At 46.5% G+C, this 18,581-nt stretch overlaps 1 protein-coding gene across 1 annotated transcript; it reads left to right on the plus strand.

Moving 5' to 3' along the window:
- Positions 1-8,986: 8,986 nt before the first annotated feature.
- LOC127326929 (peroxidase 1) lies at positions 8,987-11,516 on the plus strand. The gene is made up of 2 exons (XM_051353711.1): positions 8,987-9,310; positions 10,467-11,516. Exons 1-2 carry the CDS (start codon positions 9,086-9,088, stop codon positions 11,307-11,309), a joined length of 1,068 nt encoding a protein of 355 aa, XP_051209671.1. The 5' UTR covers positions 8,987-9,085; the 3' UTR covers positions 11,310-11,516.
- The last annotated feature ends 7,065 nt before the right edge of the window (positions 11,517-18,581 follow it).

Raw genomic sequence — 18,581 nt, forward strand, 5'->3', positions numbered from 1 at the left:
CGCAAACCTCGCAACAACCTCCATAGCACGTGGTGTCTGAAGATTGGGGTTGAAGGGTGTCACCGCATACTGGATAGTCGCCGTACGAGTACCTCTAGAAAAAGAACCCTCCAGACCCTCCAAGCTGCCGCTGCGGTGCAACTGCATATGACGGTTCAGGCCTAGCCTAGAAGTATACATAGCATCTTCCACGTCGTCTCCCGCAACCCCACCCACCATTACCATCATTCTTCTTCTCCCACACAAACGACACAAAGTCAGGATTTGGTACAACACTAGTAGGCTCCCTACGGAAACGGAACTCATACCCCTTGAGCTTAGCCACCACATCAGACTTAGCAAAAGCCCCCAAATCATCAACAGACTTGTCCAACACCTTGAAATTAAACATGGCCACGAGTATACTGACAACCCCTCCGCCTCTGAGACTAAGAAAATCCACGTCCGAAGTCTTTCCCAGAAGAGATCCAACCGCCCACATGCCTAAAAAGTGATGCACAATATGGGGAAATCCCTCCACATGGAGCCAAACCTTCTCAAGCTCAAGCTTATGAGGAACATCAAAAGTCCTCCACGCTGAAATACTGATGGTGGCATTAACCGAAGGGACACCAACCTGACTACCGTCCACTCTATCTAGATCCTCGAAAGAGGGAAGACTAATCAAGAACTCCAAAGGGTTCATGTCATCATCCATGCCTTCCCATGGGTCCAAGAAAGGGGGACAAAAGGTCTACACATCTTCAAACGGTTCGCTAGCCAGAACGGTCAAGGTCGGGGCTAGACAAGTAGAGAAGCAGCAAACACCTTCTAGTTGTGTTCTAGTTGTACCCGTGCTAATCATGAAAATGTAGTGTTTCATACCCTAAGTTCCCATCGATCTAGTCCATTCAACAAACACCCGACATGTATTCGAAAAATAAATGTATGTGTTTCTTTCGTCTCTCCCACCGTACATATTTTTTTGGGGGGGAGGGGGTGGGCACATGTAATAAAACGTGTGAGGCGCACATGTGAGGAAAATAAATATTTTCTTCTTTGTCCTATTCTGCTGGAGATAATTGGTGTTGGGCACACGCATAAGAAAACGAGTCAAACAGATGAAAGTTAGCCAGATCTAGCACTGGGGTTCTGATATGACCGTTGGGTATGGCGATCTGGCGGGCGACCGCGCGGGCGATCTGCCTTCGCCGTCGCTCACCGAGGGCTCTCTGCTCACCGTCTCATCGCAGCGTGCGGCCCTAGGCCGGTTCTGGGCGCTCGTGGACGAAGGCTCTCAGGCTAGTTCGGATGGAGAAGAAGGAGACAAGTTTGAGGGAGGATCGATGAGAGCTGACTGCTATCTCTGTCGATCACCATCACCGGATGAGAACAGAGATCTCGAGGAGACTTCGTCGGGGCTTGATCGTCGGGCTGAGAAGCGGTTGCTACATCAACGCCGCCAGCGTCTGGCGTCTCGGGTCTTCGCATCTCCTGTGGAAAAGGTAACTCCGACAAACTTTTGCTCTGAGGGGGAGTGCTCGCCACGATTGCCAGTTCTAGAACCGTCGACTTTCCCTATCATCGACGGCGATGACCAGGGATGGACGGTGGTTCCGTGACGACATCGTCCCTCTCTCCGCCGGTCAGTTTCCAATCTCGATCCGAAATCGGTGCGGATTTCAAATTCTGAGCTACTGGGCTCGGTTGTGGATCATAACGGTATCACGGCTCGTGTTCCAGGCCAGCCCCCCTCTCTTAATGCTGCCAATCGCGAGGCTCGATGATCAAATGACCAGCTCTCTCGATCGAAATCTGAAAAAATCCCTCCTGACGCTAATTTCGCTGCTGGGCGTGCCTGGCGTCGAAGGCTAGGGTTTTGGAGAGCACGGGCTATCCCATCATCCCGTGGTGGCTACGAGGGGGCGAACGGTGGAGAGAGTGTTGTGATCATGATGAACAACAATGGCGGTGGAGGTTTTGGTCCAGGGCGTGGGAACGGACCAGGTCATGGGCGTGGTGACCGCGGTGATCGCGGCGACCGTGGCGGTCACCAGGGCTCGGGAAGAGGAGCGGGCGGGCATGGCTTCAACGGTGGCCAGGGCTTCGCCAATGGCTCCGGCAATGGCCAGGGCTTTGCCAATGGTCACGGCTCTGGTCAGTCCGTCTACATCTCTGGGCGTGGTGGTGGCTTCGCCGGCGGCCGCCAAGGGAACTTCGTCACAGGAGAATCGAGTGGAATGTCCCATGAACCTGGCAACACGCAGGGTCAGAACTTCTCTGCGAATTTCGGTAATGAATTTGGACAATTCAACAGAGGCTCATATTCTTATAATTCTTTTCGCAATGGCAATCAGCAGTACCGGCCTAGATCATATGGACATAGTAATTTCAATGCATCATCTAGATTTGGTTACAATGGTAGATCCAACTTCAACAATTCTCGTAATGTTGGAGGCGGTAGTTATGATTCTGTAATTCAAAATAGTGCAAGTGCCGCTGGTATTAATCCGGAGTTGCTCAAGGAGGCTATGCAGGGTGTTGTAGCGGCATTGGCGGCAGCAGCACACAAAGGTGGGTCTGATGAGAATACACCGGTGGGGTTGGGTACTGTGGCGGTAGGAGGAGCCCAGGTTGCTGATCCTAGTGTACCTCCACCTCAGCCTACAGCTACAGGTGTACAGCAGACACATCCTATGCAGGTAGATTCGGTGGCAAAAGCTGATGCTCCCAATCCAGCTAAAAAGGAAAAAAAAAGTTGATAAAAATCCTTGTTTCAGATGCAAACAACCAGGACACCAAATTGATACTTGTACTGCACCAGCTTGTGACATATGTGAATCTCCTAATCATATTTCTAGTGCTTGTCCTCTCCTTCAGGCTCCTAAACCATCTGTTACTATGTATGGATATGCTATTGAGCAGCTTATGTTTTTTGAGGTACCCACAGGAGGTGCTTATAAACCAAAGGTTGACAATCTAAAGTTGGTTAAGGTGACTGTTGAGGGGGACCCTATGACTATTCTAGAAATTACAGAGTGTTTGAAGAGAATTGTACCTGTGGAAAATTTCCAGTGGGAGATCTACAACTTCCAAAATAATGTGTTTAGGGTTAAATTCCCTAATAAGTCTGAAGCTCAGAGGATGAAGGCTTTTCGTACTTATCCTGTGCCTGACAAAGCTTCTGATTTGGTGTTTGAGGATTGGTCAGCTCTTGAGGACCCTTTGTATATGCAACCTGAGGTTTGGCTTAGAGTCAGAGGGATTCCAGCTGATGTCAGGACTGACTTCTTGTCATTGTGGGCAGTGAGCACTCTCTTTGGTAAAACAAAAGAGGTGGACATGGTGCACACTAGGAAGAACAAGGAGTTGAGACTGCGGATTGGTTGTATGGATCATGCTCTCATTCCTGAGACAACTGATGTTTTCATCCAGAGGGGTTTCTTCAAGCTTAGCTTTGAGGTGGAACCAGTGGTAGTGACACAACTTGATGGGGCTGCTGGGGTTGGCAATGGGGATAATAATGATGAACATGATACTGATGGTTCTAATGATGATCTCTTAGATGGAACCAAAGATATGGACATTGAAAAAGCTACAAATAACCAACAACCAAACGTTGATACTACCAAGCCAAATAATGTGAGGAAGGGATCCAATGCAAAGGGTGTGGCTAGTGAGCATCTTCAACACCTAATTGAGACTCCAATAGAGTTTGGTTCTCTTTTCGGTTTTGATGGGCAAAGGTATGCATGCTACATATAACCAACCAGACAGCTCTTTAGATCATACATCATCTTCATATTTAAATTCTGCTCAAAAAATCAATTCAAACAGCTTAGTTTTGTTATCTCATGTGCATGCAGAAAAGGACAAAGATTTTGTGGCTTTTAAGGTTGACCAGACCTTGGGATCGGAGAAATCTTCTCGTGGTCTGCTACAACCTGCGGCATCTGGTCCTGTGCTGCTACTGGGCAGCCAGAGCCCACGTGGTGCCAGACCATTGGTGTCTGCTCCTCCGTCTGGCGTGGTGCTGCCTCGGAGCGGGAGTGCTCCTGCACGTGGCGAACGGTCTACGGAGGAGACGTCCTGGCCTGCTGCTTCTTCGCCTCGGTGCGACAGCTCCCTGGAGCGTGGCGTGCCCTCATTGGCTGCAGCGACCGCAGGTGCGCTGTCGTCTCCCTCGCGCGCGGGACCGACGGTGTCTCCGCCTGCCACCCTGCCGCTGTCGTCCACTTGGTCGGGTGTAGAGGGCAGAGGAGACACGCTGGGGGCTGTCGTGCCTGGATTGGCCGCTGCCAGCGTGCAGCGTCTGCAGCCGACTGTGCTGGGGCCCGCCAAAGAATGCTGCGGCTGTTTCTGTTGCTTCTATGAAAATTCAAGGTATAAATGTTGTTACTGAAATGCAAAATGTTCCGTCACCTACAGTGGTAATGCGACATTTTTCTTGGTTCTGCCTCCCACCTCATGGGAGATCGGGAGGTATTCTTGTTGGGATCAATAATGTGTCTCTTCAAGTTGGTATGGTAGAAACGGGGGATTTCTGCGTCAAACTACATGTTAGATTTAAACATGATGGTTTTGAGTGGGTATTAGTGCCAGTCTATGGTGCAACTCAAGATGCTCAGAAGGCAGAATTCCTTGCTGAACTGGCCAGAATGGGGGATACAGGCTCTACCCCTTCCCTAATTGGGGGAGATTTTAATATTTTAAGAAGAAAAGAGGACAAGAATAATGATAATTTCAAGCCTCATTGGCCTTTTGTCTTCAATGCCATTATTAAAAGTCTAAACCTGAGAGAGATTGCTCTCTCAGGAAGGCAATTCACTTGGGCTAATAGAAGGGATAATCCAACCTATGACAAGAACTGGCTCAGACCATGCGCCTTTGATGATTGATTTGGGTAATCATGCTCACATTGGCAACAGGGCTCACTTTTCATTTGAAACTTCATGGTTAAGACATGAAAATTTCTATGAGATAGTGAAAGCTGAATGGGAGGCTGAAATTCGTGGCACTAATCCAATTGCCATATGGCAGAACAAGATCAGACATCTTAGGCGTTTTTAAATGGATGGGCTAAGTGCTTAAGTGGGCAATATAAGAAAGAAAAAGAAATATTGTTAACTATAATTGACGAATTAGATTTGAAAGCTGAGTATGCACCTCTAGATGATGAGGAGAGAGCAAAATTAAGAAAGGCTAATGATGCTTTAACAAAACTTCGTAGAGATGAGGAGACAAAATGGGCACAAAGAGCCAAGGTGAAACATATCCAAGAAGGGGGGAATAACACTAAATATTTTCATCTTATTGCTAATGGAAAACATCGCAGAAAAAAGATCTTTCAATTAGAACAAGAGGAAGGAACCATAGTGGGTGATGAAAATTTGCAATTATACATTTCGGAATATGATAAGAAGTTATTTGGAGAACCAACGCCTTCTACCCTCACTTTAAATGAGGAGTATATGCAAGATATACCGCAATTAATCCAAGAGGAAAATGATATCCTTGTGGCTGAATTCACAGAGAAGGAAGTCAAGGATGCTATTTTTCAGATGGAGTTAAACAAATCTCCAGGTCCTGATGGTTTTCCAGCCGAGTTTTATCAAACTTTCTAGGAAGTTATCAAAGGTGATTTAATGCTAATGTTCTATCAACTGCATTCAGGGGAGTTACAGTTGTTTAAACTGAATTTTGGTGTTATTACCCTATTACCAAAAAAGGAGAATGCGGTTCAAATCCAGCAATATAGACCAATTTTCCTCCTTAATGTTAGTTTTAAAATTTTCACGAAAGTAGCTACTATTAGAGCTAATGCAGTGGCAGAAACTGCTATTAGCCCTACTCAGTCGGCTTTTATGCCGGGACGACATATTCTTGAAGGAGTAGTTGTCTTACATGAAACTGTTCATGAACTTCATCGGAAGAAAATGGATGGCGTGATTTTTAAAATTGATTTTGAGAAGGCTTTCATCCTAGTTGGTGTCAACTTGTCGAACAATTTGTGAAGGGAGGAAGCGTAGGGATCAGGGTCAATGATGATATTGGTCCCTACTTCCAAACTAAAAAAGGACTTCGGCAGGGGGATCCACTGTCACCTCTGTTATTTAACATCATTGCGGATATGCTAGCCATCCTAATAGCAAGGGCTAAAGAGGATGGACAGATAGGAGGTCTCATCCCTCATCTGGTTGATGGAGGAATTTCCATTCTGCAATATGTTGATGACACGGTACTGTTCATGGAACACAATTTTGAAAAGGCTATAAATATGAAATTGATTTTGCGTTTGCGTTTCTTTGAAGAATTGTCAGGCCTAAATATTAATTTCCATAAGTGTGAGATTTTCTGCTTTGGAAAGGCTAAAGAGGAAGAGGAACAATATAAACAACTATTTGGTTGTGAATCTGGTTCTCTACCCTTTAACTATTTGGGAATTCCTATCCATTACAGAAGATTAAAAAATTATGAGTGGAATCCAATGGAAGGTAGGTTTGAAAACAAATTAGGATGTTGGGCTGGAAATTTTTTATCATATGGGGATCGCCTTGTATTGATCAATTCAGTTCTCACTAGTTTACCGATGTTTATGCTATCCTTTTTTGAGATACCTAAAGGGATAAGAAAGAGGTTAGATTTTTTCCGATCATGTTTCTTTTGGCAATGTGAGGAAAATAAAGAGAAATATAGGTTAACTAAGTGGAACTTGATTTGTAGACCTAAAGACCAAGGTGGTTTGGGAATTGAAGTGTTGGAAATCAAAAATTCCTACCTTCTTAGTAAGTGGCTTTTCAAACTGCTCTCTGAAGAAGGATTATGACAACAATTATTGAAAAACAAATACCTTTCACAAACAACACTGGCTGGAGTTGAAAGTAAGCCGACAGATTCACCATTTTGGAAAGGCCTAATGAAGATCAAGGGGGAATTTTTTAGTAGAGGTAATTTTGTGGTAGGCTCTGGAGAAGGGGTGCGTTTTTGGGAAGATAAATGATTAGGTGATCAGACACTCGCAGGTCAATATCCCCAACTATATAATATAGTACACCGTAAGCATGATACTGTGGCAAATGTTATGAGGTCAACCCCTTTAAATATTGGTTTTAGGAGAAGACTAATTGGGGATAAATGGGATCAATGGGTACACCTATGTCAACGTTTAATGATGATTACTTTAAATGATGATCAAGATAAGTTTGTTTGGGGTCTATCATCTTCAGGGAAATTTACGGTTAAATCGATGTATGCTGATATGTTAAATGGACATACTAGATATCTTCGTAAGTATCTATGGAAAATAAAAATCCCACTAAAAATAAAAATATTTATGTGGTTCCTTAGTAAGAAAGTCCTATTAACCCGAGATAATCTAGTAAAGAGGAATTGGAATGGTAATACGAAATGTTCTTTTTGTGACGCTGAGGAATCAGTTGAACATCTATTTATTTCATGTCCTTTTTCTAGGTTGCTTTGGAGGGTCATTTTTGCTGCTTATAATATTCCTCATCCATCCAATGTTACAAATTTGTTTGGAAATTGGCTTAATGGAGTTGACAAAAACGATAAAGCTAGAATTCGCATTGGTGTTTCGGCTTTATGTTGGTCTATATGGAATTGCAGGAATGATATTGTTTTTAACAGGAAGGACTCTACTAATTTTTTGCAGGTTATCCACACTATGGTCCACTGGATCCAGCTATGGCGTTTCTTGCTCCCGGAGGACCAGCGGGAGTGCATGGTTTCTGGATGCAACCGCCTTCAAATGGTTGCCCAGGATATTTTCTACCAGGCTACCTGGCGGCCTGTTAAGAGACTACACGATGTTTAGTGCACTTTGTAATCTCTTTATTTTTCGATGGTTGATTTTTGTATCGACCCTCGTTGATCCTTGAGTTGTAAACTTTGAATTTTTGCTTTGATTAATAAAAGGTTGTGTGCATCAACCGATGCAGAGGTCGGGATGTACCCCATTTCGAAAAAAAGCAGGGGCCAGCGCCAAGGCTATCCAGAAGCATGGAAACAACAAAATCCGCAAAGATGGTGGCAGCCATCCAATTTAGCGATTTGCAGTGGAAGGTGCCGAATTTACGCGAGGACTAGTGAAACATGCATAAAAAACCTTGTTATAAATCGTGTGCGGTTTCATACATTTTGTGGACGGTCGAAAGGTCCAATTTCTAATAGTGGAAGCACATGTATCCTAACATCGTACGTAGAAACTGTCATTGGTGCTGCAAAAAGTAGGATTTGATTCTGACGTTTCAGCTTCACCTTAAGTTGCAGTTCGTGTGGTGGCCTCACTAGTGGTTGACGAGACGAGATGAGACGAGCCAGCCGGCTGCCTTTTCCGGTGTAAACCCCAGACGTCTCTCTCGGCGCAACTGCATCGGTTCGATCGAACCGCTGGCACATGATCCATCCGGGATCACGGTAGGAACGCGCGAGGCACATACAGTTCCCTCGCGTGGATCCGTTCCACGTACGTAAGAGCATCTCCACTCGTCTCCCCGAGAAGCCCCCACAAACCGTTTTTTACATCCGGACGGCGAAATTCGGTCCAGTCGCGCCCCCGGTTCCTCGATTTCATCCGGATTTGGGCCGAAATTCATTCGGCGATCCCACGCCATCCCCGGCCCCCCGGGGAGCGCTCGGGGACTCCGGATGGAGCTAAACCAACCGCCCACGCCCACGTGTCTCCTCTTTCATCCGGACTCCCCGGGCCATCCTCTTTTTCCCCGAGAAACGCCGCTTGGGGAGCATACGACTGGAAATATACTGCCCCCCATGCCAAAAATTGATCCAATCCGGACGAAAATTTCGCCGGATTTGAACGTGGGGAGCGCCAACGAGTGGGGATGCTCTAACATTCAAGAAGGGCCGTCCAGCGGAAGGCTCTGGTACTAGTCTACTACTCTTCTTCTGGCCACTTGCGATTTGTCAAACAAATCAATCAGCCGACAACAACCCCCGCCTGGCTATAAGTACTACTGGTAATGCCAGCCGAGTTAAGAACGCACACACACACACACGTTATTGTGCAGTTGAGCGCTCATTGTATACCATCCTTCTGAGCGTGAGCCATACCAGCGACCTTACGACCATGGCGAGCAGCAGTGGCCTAGCCGGCCTGGCGGTGCTAGTCACGGCCGTTTTGTGCCTGCAGCTGCCGGCGGCGAGCCGCGCGCAGCTGCAGGTGGGGTTCTACGACACCACATGTCCCAACGCCGAGTCCATCGTCCAGCAGGCCGTCGCGGATGCCTTCGCCACCAACTCCGGTGTCGCTGCTGGGCTCATCCGCCTCCACTTCCATGACTGCTTTGTCAACGTACGTGCGTTTTAACTTTCTTGCCAATCATTTCCGCGAAAAGGAAAACTTTCTTACTATATCTAGCTACCAAACAATTATCCAAAATTGTATCCTCGTGTACCTTTGCTTCCTTTTTTGTCGCCTCTAGCTAGATAGCATTGGGCCAGCTGAGAATAACTTAGCTCCCTGCTGAGTCCTATATCATTGGGTTTGTATCACGAGCCGTGTTCTTAATAGTTGCAAGTGAGCTTGCAATTAGAAAAATGCCTCGGATCATTAGATTTGACGTTATGATTCGTGCTAATAGACAAGTTGTAACATGGCTTGCAACTAAGATTCGATAACATCATAACTAAGTTAATTCGTCAAACCTGTTAGTTAACTAGCTAGACTTACTAGTCAAAGTTACGGCTGGCGTACCATGCATGAACCTAGCTTTCACACAGATAGGTGCCGGTGCCGAACGGAGACAAATCAGTTAGGAGTAGATAATTTTCCATACGTCTATGTCGTGGAAGGTACCTTAGTTATGTAGCAAGCATATACTACTACTACATTCATGTGTTGTTTGTCGTTGGCAGTCGAATACAGTTGACCAGAGTGCTACACCCTGCATCTACATGCTTCAACATGGAGTAGATCATTGAGAGCTAGCTCTATACCTTAATTATAGCAAGGTCACCCGTCAAACATGTGATAGTACATGGCCCAACCCAAGGGTGAGCTGAATGCTAGACCTTGTGACTTTTGCCACACTACTCTTGAACATGTTGGGTCGATTAATCAATCCTTATTCACCGTCTCCTACGCCCTAGCTTTTTGGTCAACCCGAAGTCGTTATCTTCTAAGTTGATTCACTCTTGTTGAGTATATATACACATGTTTTAGCATGTCTATCCCTTTCACAAAGAAGTACAAATTTAATTATGTGGTCGCTAACAGTACTTGGTAGCTAGAGTAACCAATTTTGTCATGAGAAACTAATATATCGCCGGCCTACTAATGTATTGTAAATTTGTAATACTTCTGTAAATAAAACTTAACAGCAGCATCAAACGTTAGGTGAAATATAGAACGTTGGCTATTGTTCGTACTGTACAAGCACATGTGCGTTAGCCTTGACCAATATAGATGACCGATCGATGATCCTATCCATGTGACACCACACTTGCAGGGATGTGATGCGTCGGTGCTGCTGTCAGTAAACCCAGCCGGAGGCGACCCGGAGCGCGATGCGCCGCCCAACAACCCGAGCCTCCGCGGCTTCGAGGTCGTGGACGCCGCCAGGGCCGCACTGGAGCAGAGCTGCCCCAGCACCGTGTCGTGCGCCGACATCCTCGCCTTCGCCGCACGCGACAGCATCAACCTCACCGGCAGCGACGTGTTCTACCAGGTCCCCTCCGGCCGCCGCGACGGGAGCGTTTCGAACGGGACACTCGCGTTCACGCTCCCCGGCCCGAACCTGACGGCCGAGGAGCTCGTCAAGGGGTTCGCCGACCGGAACATGACCGCCGAGGAGATGGTGGTCCTGTCCGGAACCCACACCCTTGGCCGCTCCCACTGCAGCTCCTTCATCGTCCGGAACCGCGAGCGGCTGGCGAGCGGCACCATCAGCCCAGCGTACCAGGCGCTGCTGGAGACGCTGTGCCCGGCCAACACGAACCAGACCACCAACGTCACCACGGAGATCGACCTCAGCACGCCCACCGTGCTGGACAACAACTACTACAAGCTGCTGCCGCTCAACCTCGGCCTGCACTTCTCCGACGACCAGCTCATCCGCAACGCCACGCTCAAGGACTCCGTCGACGCATTCGCCGCCAACGAGACGCTCTGGAAGGAGAAGCTCGTTGCCGCCATGATCAAGATGGGCGAGATCCAGCCCAAGACCGGCGCGGAAGGAGAGATCCGTCTCAACTGCAGCATTGTCAACATGGCTTCGTCGTCGTCATCCTCCTCCGCACGACTGATCGAGGTGCTCCGCCCGGGCTCCGACAGTGAGGTTGCCTCGAGCTAGCTGATGGATGTACCTTAAACTACGTTATGGCTCTTACGTTTACAGGCCTGTACGGTGAGAGGTTTGAACCAGTTTGAATGTTTCATGTATCTGTGTGTGGTACAGGAAACATGTTTGAATGTGCATGGACAGGTGAGCTCGCCGGTCGGTGTTCAGAAGGTCGCACTTGCCTTGCATGAATAATAAACGTTGCGTGTTTTAATTTGAGCCGCTGAGTCATGGAAAACGCAATTTGAGCTGCTGAGTCATGGAAAAGGCTGCGTGAACACTCCAACACATCGCTAATGTAGCACTGTACTGCTGTCGGTAGCAGTATCTCCATTGCTAAGTCGTCTATTCTATTAGTACAAAATTTTCCAAAAATGACCTGGGCCACGTCTTAGTCACGGAGTGTCCGCGCGGCATTATCTATAAGAGCATCACCACTCGTTGGCGCTCCCCACGCCCAAATCCGGACGAAACAACCGCCGGATTGGACGAAATTAAGTCGTGGGGAGTACCGTATTTCCAGTCGTCCACCCGGAGTTCGGCGGATAGAGTTTAAATTCAAACAAATCGCCGTCCCGCGCTACAAGTACGGCCAGTTGATCGGCAAAAGGAGCAAAAGGATCAGCCACAGATCGGCGATCGGAGGGAAATTACACGGAGACAGGCTCGTCGGCAGTCCCGGCCGGCACGGCGGTGTCCGACGGACCAGTTTCCTCACACGCCGTGGCCGAAGCGGCTGCGGCGGCCGACGAGGAAGCAGCGGCAGTGGACGTCGAAGCAGCCGCAGTCGACGAGGTAGATGGTGAGGTAGACGAGGTAGGAGCCGGCGGAGACGACGAAGGACTGGCCGGAGGGGCTCGGAGGATGTCGCTGCGGTGGCCCTGGTACCAATTCCTCCGCCCTGCCGCTTGTTTCCACCTCGCGCCGTTTCTCGTCCGCCGCCCACTCGGCGTTCGACATGCCCGGCGGCTTCGTCTTCTTCGCCCGCATCTTCCTCGCCGGCGCCTTCGGCGGCATTGTGGTGGAAGAGAAGACGAGGAGGAGAGTGGTGGTGGACGAGAAGACGCCGCCGGGAACTGGAGCTGGAAGACGAGGAGATTGGCCAATTTCGGCGGGAGAGAATGGGGATATGCAAGCAAATTGGAGGGAATGGGGATATGCAAGCAAATTGGAGGGAAAATCGACAGGATTTGGTTTTCCAGTCGCCGACTACGTGGGTCCACACGACGTTTCGCGCCAAAATCTTTCGTCCGGAGTCCCCGAGCGCGCCCCGGGGGGGCCGGGGATGGCGTGGGCTCGCCGGATGGATGAAGGGCCAAATCCGGACGAAAACGAGGAACCGGGGGCGCGACTGGGCCGATTTACGCCGTCCGGATGTAAAAAAGGCTCGCCGGGGGCCTGTTCGGGGGACGAGTGGAGATGCTCTAAGCAATTTGACCCGATACATATGATACATGCGTTCAGTGAACCAACCTATAGTTAGATGCTTAAAAGGGTAGTAACACTTCCAGCACATCAACGATAAAAATTAAGCTTGGGTTTAACATTTTAGTGTCTTATAAAGAAGATAGACCGAATCGGTTTTTGGTATCTCGGAGATGTTCATATGGGTAAGCGCGCGTGCATACATTTATAGAGGTGAGTGTATATATGTATTTATGAATGTCTGCATTTGAATGGTGTTTTGTAAAAAGAAATCTCACATGGATGGCAGCTCAGGATCAGCCTCATGAAAATCTTATATTCCCTGAGGAGGTTCTACCACGTGGAAACGCTCTTTAATGGAACTTTCGTCTTACATGAACACTACACCACATTATTTCAGATTCTCTCCAGTTTCGTCGGTTCCGCTATGATCACGCGGAGTGTTAGATATATATTTGATATACTCAAATATTGTTGATATACTTATAATAAAACTCTAAGTCGGGTATCTATATATAACTTGTCCAAGAGACTCGATAGAAGCTTCATCGTATTGTGCCAACATTCGTACTCACTAGTAGAAAACAAGACATCACTCCCGGTTGTTAAGGGTCTTTAGTGTCGGTTTTGCAACCGGGACTACGGAATCGGGACTAAAAGCACCCCAGGCCCTCCACGTGGCTGCGTTCGAGAGCTTGGGGTGGAGGGGCTTTAGTGCCGGTTGGTAATGTTTTCCATTTAACTCGACGCTACTACATACACCAATCAACGAAGCATTACACAACACCGTCATGAATATAGACATCGTCATGAATACAGTACATGTAATGCATATACAGTATAAGTCCTCTTTCGATCCCTATTGTCTAAATACAAAGTCCTGATGGTATTGTCCACTTGGAGCTATGACCTCCCTAAGTAAGAATCCTGCCAATTCCTCTTGAATTGCTCGTATGCGATTTTTTGATAGGAAACCATCCCGCATACTTTCGATCTAATTTAAAGAAGGGATCAATATATATGAATGAAAATGAATACAATTGATCGTAATAAAATAAGATTGTGAATATTGTTTACGTACATGTCATGTGGCGAATGAACTCGCAAACCTAGTATACATATAAATTATTCCTGTCTTCCTGCGACAAACACTTTACTAGAATAGAGTTCAATCAAAATAATAATCAAGCATGATAATGGTACTGAAACAAGAATCAAAGAGATGCACAAACCTAGGTATAGTACTACTTCCATTGTAATCTCGAAATGTAAGCCCATGTTTTCATTCACCCCTAACAGTCTTGATGAACGGTTTTTAAACCTGCCCGGCAAAAAAAATTGAGTAAAGAAGTTATTAATTACTTGATATCAGAACGGAAGAGCTGATATAGGGCGATAATGATTGAAATTACCTCAGGAGCATTCTAATCAGTTCCGCCCACGTCTCGTGGTCTTTACTTTCGAGTCCATGATAAGTAATATTCCTTTGTCAAGCTGAATGATTAGCAGAATAAATTGGAACCTGCGCTCACGCATAACTTGGAGGATTACACTTAACATCGAGTAAGCGAAATCGAATGTGTACAAGTCAGTACGCTCATTTGAAGTTGCAAGGAAATAGTATTTCCGCTTTGGTTTCTTGTCTTACTAAAAACCTTAGAAAGTTGTCATCTGTATCCTTGGCATGTTTTTGTACCGTAACTGCATGAACGGTATTTGGGTCAATGAACTCAATGTCGTAGATTTGTCCTCTTTGGCGTTCAAGATTCTTCATTCTGCATAATATATAGCGTATAAAAGAATATAGTGAGGATAATTATTCATGCAATAAATGAGCTGAGCTAGAGACTTAATAACAGAAATAAATCACTTACAAACAATAGCAACTGACGAGATATTTTTTGAGGGCGTTGATGACTGGGTTCTGCGGTCAACAACAGGGTTGTTGCAGTACTTGTAGCAGCAAATATTATTTATATAAGTTTGTCCCTGAGAAGCTTTGCAAATGTCAATAAACACAACCCCACAACTTCTTTGTCAGGCACAACCACATTCACATCCAAATTGTGGTTTGGAAATAGCCTATACTATAAGTTGCTAAGATGAAAAATATTTAAGAGTTTTAAGTAGCTATTAATAAAGAACTAAACAAGAACAAAGTAAACTAAAAGCGGGTGAAAGAACATCTCTCATATTATGTTTTGTGTTTTTGATGTCAATGTATGTGATACACTAATGTTTGTCTAAGTGGTACAGGGATTATATAGATACATTTATATGTGTGTTGGATGTGGTCAGTTCTGTCAAAAAGAAGCAGCAAAAAGATCACCAGGCCGGATAATCCGGGCCGGATATTTCCAAAATATCTGGCCCCCCAGTTTTCGGCTAAGGACTTGAGGATTTGTGGCTCAGTATGCTTCTGGATAGGGGCCGGACATTTGGCCGGATATTGTCCCGGTTTTGTCCCAGGGCCGGATTATCCGGGCCGGACATTTCCGAAATATCCGCCCCACTCGAAAATGGCTAAGGACCTGAAGAAAAGCAAGTCTGGATAGAGGCCGGATATTTGTCCGGACATTCTCACGTTTTTGTACCTGAGGCCGGATTATCCGGGGGGGGGGGGGCGGATTATCCGGCCCTTACTTAGGCCGGAATATCCGGCCCCCCGGAAGCCCCAACGGCTGGATTTTGGGGAGGGGTATTTATACCCCTCTTCTTCTTCCTTCCTCCTTTGCTCAATCATTGCACAAGAAATCTTCCAAGCTTCAACTCCATTAGAGCCACCTCAAGAAACACAAGATTTGCAAGATCTCCTTCCTCCCCCAACCAAAGCTCTTGATCTTTGGAGATTCGAAGGAGAAGACACCGATCTACATCCTCACCGAAGCGTTTTTCATTTCCCCCTCATTTGTTTGAGGGATCTCATGCTAGTGTTCCTATTTGGTTCCCTAGTTGATTTGTGTTGATGTGTTGTTGTTGATTGTTGTATTGTTACAGATTTGGGAGCCTCCAATTCAGTTGTGGATGTGTGCCCCAAGAACCTTGTAAAGGCCCGGTTTCCGCCTCGAGGAAATCCCTTAGTGGAAGTGGGCTAGGCCTTCGTGGCGTTGCTCACCGGAGATCTGAGTGAAGCCTTCGTGGCTGTTGGTTTGGCTTTCGTAGCAACCACACTCCTCCAAACGTAGACGTACCTTCTTGCAAAGGAAGGGAACTACGGGAATCATCTCCGTGTCATCGCGTGCTCCACTCTCGGTTACCTCTATCCTACTCTATCTCTTATATTGTGTAGCTATATCTTGCTAGTTGATTATCTTGTCATATAGGCAAATTCACTTAGTTGCATATCTAGAGAATTTACCTTTGTGTCAAGCCTAAATTGAAAAAGAACTAAAAATTGGTTAGCACCTATTCACCCCCCCCCCCCTCTAGGTGCGGCATACGATCCTTTCAATTGGTATCAGAGCCTCGGCTCTTATTTCGGGCTTAAGCGCCTAAGAGTATGCCGGACGACGGACCTACGGAAGGGGAGGCTAAGATGGTCACCATGGATGATATCAATTCGTTGAGGTCATCCATGGAAGCTCAAATGGAAAGCATGAGAAAGATGATTTCCGAGCTTTTGACTCCGCCCCGTCCCGTGGCTCCCACCAAAGAGGTTAATGTCACGGATGCGTTAGAAGAGGGTGATGCTTCGGTATTACCCTCCGCTACCACACCCATGGATGGTGATAACTCAAACACTATCAAATCCCCCATTGCATCTCCTAAGGGAACTAGTGGAGGTGATAGCTACAATCGAGTACCTCCACCTTTTCTATCTCCCGATATACCGGTTCCCCATCCTCATATAAACATCCGGGGCGACCCACCTAAGTTTTCCGTTAATGATTATGATACTTGGCAATTTGAGTTTAGCTCTCATGTTCGCAGTGCCTCCAATGAACTTTGGAGAATCATCGTGGAAGGCTTCAAGCCTTACAACCCCGACAAGTTGACTAGAAGAGAAGCGGTTGATAGTCAACTCAACAACACCGCCTTGCACATGATTCAAACTAGTGTAGGGACAAAGGAGTTGTCTCGTGTTCGGCATTTCACCACCGCCAAGGAGGCTTGGGATGGTTTGGCCGCGAGTTGCATTGAAAGTGAGAGCACAAGAAGGAACAAGTATAATGCTCTTCGGAATAAAGCCGAAGGATTCATGAGGCTATCGGATGAAGATCATGAAGACATGTATGGAAGACTTCTCACCGTTGCCGGTGCCTTCCGGAATGTTGGTGCCACTCACATTGATGACTCTTGGATCAAGGAAAAGTACATTGATTGCATGATGCCGTTTGAGCCTATTGATGTCAAGACTCTTGTCGGTAGAGAATGCTATGCCTCACTCACCTCACAACAAGCCGTGCACGAGATGCAAGCTCTCAAGGTGCTTGAGCAAAACTCTCATGATTCTCGCAATCGTGCTCTTGGGATGTCAAAAGGGTCCAACCTTGCCTTGGTGGTCAACTCTGTGGAAGAAGTGATTCCTCAAGAATCTTATAGGGCATCTTGGAGCATGTCCTATCCGGAAGACTTGGAACACCACTACCATGACCACATGGCGTTCCATGCAAACACCTTTTGGATTGATCCATCCAAGGCCAAAGAAGACAACATCAAGAGAAACAACTCAAGGGGTCCCTCAAGCTCGGGCCCAAGAACAAGATCTTGCTACAATTGCAATGACAAGCGCCATTTCATTGCCGAATGTCCCTATGAGAATAGGGAGACTCATGGTGGAAGGCTCATCCCCAAGGACAAGAGCAAAGACTCAAAGGGCAAGTATTCAAAGCCCCCAAACAAGAAATTCTATAACAAGAACAAGAAGGGCAAAAGGCCCTCAAGGATTGTGCTAGTGACTAAAGAAGAATACTCTTCCGATGAGATTGAAAGTGCTAGTGATGATGAAGAAGAAAGCTCAAGAGAAGTGGCCGCCACTGTCACTACCAACATTCCCTCTTCCTCTCTCTTTGATTCACCCAATGAGAACCCTCAATTCAAGAATGCACATTGCTTCATGGCAAGGTCCACCTTGGACACATCAATTGTGCTATCAACTCAAGAAGAGTATACCTCCGGAGATGAAGATGTTGATGATGAAGAAGATGCAACCTCAAATGGATTGGTAGCCCTTGCCTCCCTCTCTACTAACTCTTCATCAACAAGTGAATCCCCCAATGAGGTCATTCATGTGGAGGAAGAAAGTTGCCTCATGGCTAAATCTTCCGAGGTATCATCTCCTAACCCCTCTACGCCTAACATTTCAAATGATCTAGGGGTTGATCTTGCTAGTCTAAAAGTGAAACAAGAAATGCTAGAGTTTGATGATTTCATTCTTAACCTGCAAGGTAACACTAAGAAGCATGTTTCAAGTCTCATGGTTCGTATAGCTCAACTAAATGATACTCTTGAGAAAAAGTGCCAAATAGAAAGAGAAGACTCTCTAGAAATACATGCTCTTAAAAATGCTCTTGAGGAATGTCAAGAAACTATAGCATCTCTTGAAGAGAGGCTAGAAAATCTTGAAGAACCTCAAGATAAACTTAACAAGCTCACTAAAGCTAGAGATCTTGCTAGAGCTAAGACTAAAGTGCTTATAAAGGAAAAGGCCAAATTTGGTGTTGATCATGAGAAACTTGTGAAGGATCTAGATGAACTAGACAAGGCTCACAAAGCCTTGAAGAGTGAATACTCTCTCCTCTCCGAGTCTTATGAGCAACTTCAAATTAGGCTTGCTTCATATGACATACCTAGTACCTCTGCTCCCTCATGTGATCATGAAAATATTATTGAGGAAAATGCTAGGTTGAAGGATGAACT

The sequence above is a fragment of the Lolium perenne genome, chromosome 3 (genome assembly GCF_019359855.2).
Source record: "Lolium perenne isolate Kyuss_39 chromosome 3, Kyuss_2.0, whole genome shotgun sequence".
NCBI classification, from domain to species: domain Eukaryota; kingdom Viridiplantae; phylum Streptophyta; class Magnoliopsida; order Poales; family Poaceae; genus Lolium; species Lolium perenne.